The sequence below is a fragment of the Mandrillus leucophaeus genome, unplaced genomic scaffold (genome assembly GCF_000951045.1).
Source record: "Mandrillus leucophaeus isolate KB7577 unplaced genomic scaffold, Mleu.le_1.0 Scaffold41, whole genome shotgun sequence".
Classification (NCBI taxonomy): Eukaryota; Metazoa; Chordata; class Mammalia; order Primates; family Cercopithecidae; genus Mandrillus; species Mandrillus leucophaeus.
Window position 1 is genome coordinate 441,051 of NW_012104365.1, and position 6,226 is coordinate 447,276.

Genomic DNA, 6,226 nt, shown 5'->3' on the forward strand with positions numbered 1-6,226 from the left:
TACAGTCACTATAACAGATCTGCTAAAGGTAGTTTCATGATTAATGACTACCTGAAGTTACCATCCTCAAACTATTAAGCCATTGGAAAATACTGGGGGCTTAATACTCGTGTACAGACCCTCTTTCTCCTGAATATTTGCTATTTGGGGTTCTGGGTTTTTAGCTGCACCCAGGCTGTGTTTATTTCACCAATAACTGGGGAAACAGGGAGGGGCACGACCCCACAGAAGCCGGCGCCCACCTGCCCAAGTACTGGACCTGGGCTAGCTTGCCGCTTGCTCCTTGCCACCCGCCAGGCCCCCCGCCCATTGCTTCGCCCAAATCCTTTCAAACAAGGTTCCCTCCTGCCACCTGCCGGCCCACTAGGGTCTGCGCCACAGGCTCGGCGCCACCGCGCAGCTCGCGGGGAGGCGGCCCCCACCTCCTTACTGCACATGCCCGGCAGAAGTCCGGGCGCGCAACTTCGCAGAACCTCACTGCCCGTCCCTCCTCGCCTCAGTCTCCTCGGTCCTCTCCCAGGGAAGAGGACCGGCGGAAGCACCTCTCTCGAGTCTTAGGCTGCGGAACCTAAGACTCAGCGAGAGGAGCCCAGGAGGAGACAGACCTTTCCCCTCTTTTCCCATCCCTTCTTCTTGCTCAGAGAGGCAAGCAAGGCGCGGAGCTGTAGAAAGTTCTTAAGTGGTCAGGAAGGTAGGTGCTTCCCTTTTTCTCCTCACAAGGAGGTGAGGCTGGGACCTCCGGGCCAGCTTCTCACCTCAGAGGGTGTACCTTTCCCGGCTCCAGCAGCCAATGCGCTTTGGAGCCGCTCTCTGCAGAGCCAGAGGGCAGGTCGGCTTCTTGGTGTGCGCCTAAGAGGATGGATCGGAGGTCCCGGGCTCATCAGTGGCGCCGAGCTCGCCATAATTACAACGACCTGTGCCCGCCCATAGGCCGCCGGGCAGCCACCGCGCTCCTCTGGCTCTCCTGCTCCATCGCGCTCCTCCGCGCCCTTGCCACCTCCAACGCCCGTGCCCAGCAGCGCGCGGCTGCCCAGCAGCGCCGGAGCTTCCTTAACGCCCACCACCGCTCCGGCGCCCAGGTATTCCCTGAGTCCCCCGAATCGGAATCTGACCACGAGCACGAGGAGGCAGACCTTGAGCTGTCCCTTCCCGAGTGCCTAGAGTACGAGGAAGAGTTTGACTACGAGACCGAGAGCGAGACCGAGTCCGAAATCGAGTCCGAGACCGACTTCGAGACCGAGCCTGAGACCGCTCCCACCACTGAGCCCGAGACCGAGCCGGAAGACGAGCGCGGCCCGGTGGTGCCCAAGCACTCCACCTTCGGCCAGTCCCTCACCGACAGCCAGTCTCTCACCCAGCGCCTGCACGCTCTCAAGTTGCGAAGCCCCGACGCCTCCCCAAGTCGCGCGCCGCCCAGCACTCAGGAGCCCCAGAGCCCCAGCGAGGGGGAGGAGCTCAAGCCCGAGGACAAAGATCCAAGGGCCCCCGAAGAGTCTGAGGAGCCCAAGAAGGAGAAGCAGCGGCGTCGCTGCAAGCCTAAGAAGCCCACCCGCCGTGACGCGTCCCCGGAGTCCCCTTCCAAAAAGGGACCCATCCCCATCCGGCGTCACTAATGGAGGACGCCGTCCAGATTCTCCTTGTTTTCATGGATTCAGGTTAGTTGCCCACCGCTAAACTGGGGAGCCTGAGGGCGGTGTGGGAGCGGCGGGCGGAAAGGAGGTGAGAAGGAAAGGCAGGTCAGGGGTGAGTCGGAAGAGAGGAGGCTCAGTTGGCCAGCCCAGGACCGGGGATCAGGGTGAGGCGGCGAGGGCTCCCCCAAACTTTCCAGGATGCCAGGGGCGCCATGGTGGCCAGAGGTTTGTTGGACGGCGGGGCGCACACCGTGCGTCCAGCTGGAGACAACCTGAGGTCTCTCGGAGCTGGTGCCCCGGCTGCGCGACTGAATCCCGAACGCACCCCCCATTTGGAGCTGCACACCCAAACGGCATTGGTAAGTCACTTGTTTTGCGCGCCTTTCTTCCTCCTAGAAAGACTAGTCTCAAACAAGTTGGCCTTCTCAGGTGCCCAAAATGTGGTTCGGAGGTGCGCGCCAACTTTCACGTTGTGAGAGCAGCCGCGCTGTAGAGACACTGCTGCAATGTGTGGAAAGTAATCAGAATGGGATTGGGCGAGAACTCTGGAGACTGACCACCGGGAGGGAAGTCACGCGCGCGCGGCGCCTAAGCAGCTCAGAGCCGGGAGCCCAGGTCCCAGAGCTGCCAGTGAAGCCGCGGGACCTCCGCGCCAGTGCCCCCCGCTGCCGCGAGCCAGTCTTGGCCGCCACAGCCGCCACAGTCCGCCTCCCGGCGCTTGCCGGGACAGAGACCGCCTCAAACAGCGTGCGCACCTGCCCGCGCGCGCCGGAGCTGACCTCTCCCGGCGGCGGGCAGTTGGGGGGAAGTACTTGGGGGAAAGGTAGGGGACGTAAGGGGACCCCAGGGGGTGGCCCTACGGGCTACCAGGGTTGGACGCACAGGCATGGTCACGTCGGGGTATTGCCAGGCTTTTGGAGCAGCTGGTCAGGTGGCCAGGCTGCATGCAGCTTAGCAGGAGACGTCCTGGGCTGTTTGCGCAGGACCTCTGGAGGCCCTCAAGATGGTCGCAAGCGGAAAGGTAAAGCGGAACAAGGGACAGGCTGGAGAGGGGGGTCGCGTCTAACATCAGGATAACTTACAATTCGTTTCCAAAGAGCGCGGCACCCGCAGAGCTGGGGAAAGGTGTTCGATCCGGCGCCAGTCCTTGGACGATCAGTCGAAAAGGAGGCAGGGGCCGGCGGCTTCGGCAGCCTTGGGGAGGGCAGGCGGCGTGCTCCGGCCATTTTCAGCTCGGGTGGAGTTAAGTTTAGAATCTGTAACCTGGAGGGGAATCTGCTCTGGTGACCCAGCACAAAAACGGCCGCAATCTGGTAACGCACCTTCGGAAGCGAAGGCGTGCTCTCCTCGCCAGTCCTGGGGGGAAAGACTGATAAGTGAAATGTCTTTTAAAAATCTCATCCGACTTGGAAATTTTTTTTTCTGGTGTGCGTGTCTCATTTTGCGCCGGCTTGAATTATTCGGATGACAATGATTTAGAGGAAAAGTAAAGCGTTTTGAGGGCTTGAAATGAATGATGGTCAGGTTTTTAACTCCTAAGAAAAGGATGATGATAGAAGGAAAATACCTTAAATGGTCTTCCTTCCAGGACCTATTCCGTAGGAAAGGCGTCGCGGCGCCCAAGACTTAGTTCTGCTGGTCTGCAGCGCAAACTGTGGTTAGATGCCTTTGTGGTCTTCCGTAATAAATACGGATAAGCCAGTTTATTTGCAAGTGGTTTTCTGCGGCAGCAATGTTAGTCTCGGAAGTTTGGAGGCTGCGGAAGGGCTAGGGGTGCCCTGCTTTTGGCTTGCCCATAAATCGAAATTCCTACGTAATGTAAACAATGATGGTGTGTTGCTTTCTGTGACATTAAGCGTTCAGTTTTTCCTCTGGTAATGTCTCAGCCTGAGTTCACGAAGCAAAAGGTCTCTAGGGACAAGCAAGAGAAACCAGGGGTTGTGTTGAATTTTTTGGTGTGCCTTTCAAGTGTGGGCGCTATCTTCAGACTGGGTAGTCTGGGAGACCCGTTTTCCCACAAAGCTAGGTTTATTCATTAGAGAAATGAGCGTGTTGCCTTGTTGCAGGATGAATAAAGTTTTTTAAAAGCCCTCCGTGTCGAGCCCATACCTCACACCCATCTTGCTGTTTTTTAAACGGAAGCCCAACACAGGGAGGTTTCCTGAACTGTAAGCAATGTACCACGTTCACATGTAGCCAGGAGGGGCAATCTAGGAAAACACACCGTCTTTCAGACAGTCTTCCACAAACTGCCTCGCTATCTGCATTACAGCCCAATTGTGAAAACCTGTTACCTACCGGCACACACTCTCCCCGGCTCAATTCCCCTCCCCCAGCTTCCCTCTCTACACCCTGATTCAAGGGTGGAAAAGCCACTGCAGACCATACAAAGCAACGGAGAGATATACCAACCCCCCAGGAGAGCACTCATGACCCCCCCTGAGAAGACAGGATTTTGCTACATAGACTTAGCAAACCTTCTTTCTGCCCGAGAAACTGGTATTCACCTGCCTTCCTTTTCCAGAGCCATTTCTAGCAAGTTCCCCAAGCATTCCCAACTCACTAGTCTCCCAGCTGGCCCTTTGTCTACCCAGCTCAACCGGGGTTAGCATTTGAATAGGCTCACTTGCCCCTTTTACATAGGTGAGGTCTGAGGTCTGCTCTCAAGAAAAAGCAGATCTTACCATTAACCACATAGGTGAATTACCAGCCAGTTTTAATATTTCAAATGGGGGAGGAGAAGGAGCAGGAGAATAAAGCTAGTTAAACATGATGATATGCCCTCAATATTGAAGTTATTTCCTTTACTACATTAATCATTTGCTTAATGGAAATTTGCTTTTTGGGAGGAGGGGAGGACGACCCAAAGGTGCTCTTGTAACTGAACTTATTTGAGCTGGGAAATTATGCTGCAATGTTCCAACACTGTGTGGGGTCAACCTGATGTAGGTTTAAAGTTTTGCAAACAGAACTCTTTATGTTCATCAGAATTCAAGAATTAGAAATGTTACAGTTTGGGATTGTTTTGAGATGTTTCTTTAACGCACTGCAAGCCTTTCTCACTCTGGAGCTGCTTACAGCCTTTGACTCTTCAGCCTTCATTTCCTGCAGCTGTGTAGGTTAAGGAGGAAGAAAGCTGAAACTTCAGTGTTGGTAAGAATGAGGTTTTTTGCTTTTTAAATAATCGACATGGATTTACCTCAATTATCAGTTATTATTATACTGCTCTTCAAGAAGAGGGAAGCTGTTGAGAGGAAACTGAGCAGAACCCATAGTGTGAGTAAAGCGTGTCTCTTAACTGGAAGGTGATCTATTCACAAAAACCAAATCACTTAAATAAAATTAAGCTTCCAGGCCAGTGACGTCATGTGCTGGCTCAAGCGCTGCTCTTCTCTAAAAAAAACGCCCAGCAGAGGGATGAGATGCTCAAATGACATCTTTAATCCCCATGTTCAAGAATGAGAGATGGAATTTCTTGTTCTGTTGGGGGGTTTTGACACTAATGACTCTATTTCCTGTAACTTGATGTCCCAAACTGGAGCAGTGGGATCTAAGACAAAATGCCTGGGGCTAACAGCCCAGGTTGCTTCTAGCCATGGTCTTGTCAAGTGGCCTTAGGTCAGACCCTACACCTCTCTGCCTCAGTTTCTTCTAAAATGAGGTCGCTGAATGAGATGATCCTATTTATCCCTTTCTGCTCCAAATGTCTAGATTGATTAGTTTAAGAAGGCTGGGGTTGTCCAATTTGACTCTATACTAGTGATTTTAACCCTAATGGAACTCCAAAAAAACTTCAAAAGTTGATCAAATAAAAAGCACCAGCTAGAGATCACGCCATTGCACTCCAGCCCGGTCTACAGTGTGAGACTCTGTCTCAAAAACAAAACAAAACAAAACAAAAACAAAAACCCAAAAAGCAAAAAAAGCACCAGCTATGAAGAAATCTGTTTTGTGTTGGTTTCATGTAAATTTTGTCAAATCTGCCTTACAGTTGGTTACAAAATGGTCTAAAAAAGCAGTTTAGAGAATGCAGAATTCCACTGTGTCCTTTCCCTAAACTGGAAAAATTTAGCCATCCTGAGAGTCATATTTAGTGTGTGTTTTATGTGTGTGTGTGTTCCCCACCTTCTCTCCCTGACCTTGGTGCCTAAGAACAAGCTTTTCAGAGCAGGAGCAGGCAGCATGGCTGCAAGTACTGACCTAGTACTGCGGCTTGGAGAGGCTAACCACTGTGGGAGACGGTAGACTGATGGGAACATTGGTTAAGTGACCACAAGTGTTGTTGAAAGATTTTTGGTAACAGTTTTAAGTGTTCTGGTTAAGCTAGACCTGAAAAAAAAAAATGGCATAGAAGCTACAGTTTTCTCAACCTTTGTTTTTTTCATGATCACTCCCCTCTTAGCTTCTTCAGACATATACTTCTTATTTGCCCTTCCCCATGATATTTTAATACCACGGACATATAGCTATACCCCATTATCTGTTTATGTACTGCAGGACCCTGTCACAACTAAGACTTTTTGCACACTGCATACCCCAAAACCAATTTTGCCTCCATCACAGATGCACGAGATAAACAAAGCAAATATTTCAAA

General features: G+C 52.2%; 2 protein-coding genes across 4 annotated transcripts in view; both read left to right on the top strand.

The window, feature by feature from the left end:
• Positions 1–437: 437 nt before the first annotated feature.
• Positions 438–6,226, top strand: part of LOC105548340 (neuroendocrine secretory protein 55) — a 75,995-nt gene continuing 70,206 nt past the window's right edge. For both annotated transcript variants that reach the window (XM_011992310.1, XM_011992311.1), the window contains exon 1: positions 438–1,655. In XM_011992310.1, the coding sequence (XP_011847700.1) occupies positions 858–1,613 (756 nt within the window). In that variant the 5' untranslated portion in view covers positions 438–857 and the 3' untranslated portion in view covers positions 1,614–1,655. The remainder of the gene's footprint in view (positions 1,656–6,226) is intronic.
• The window catches only part of LOC105548339 (guanine nucleotide-binding protein G(s) subunit alpha), a 77,733-nt gene continuing 71,975 nt past the window's right edge, over positions 469–6,226 (top strand). The window contains exon 1 of one of the 2 annotated variants that reach the window (XM_011992307.1): positions 469–1,655. In XM_011992307.1, the coding sequence (XP_011847697.1) occupies positions 1,613–1,655 (43 nt within the window). In that variant the 5' untranslated portion in view covers positions 469–1,612. Of the gene's footprint in view, positions 1,656–2,115; positions 2,653–6,226 lie in introns of those variants that run through there. The other variant, XM_011992308.1, reaches the window with a different exon arrangement.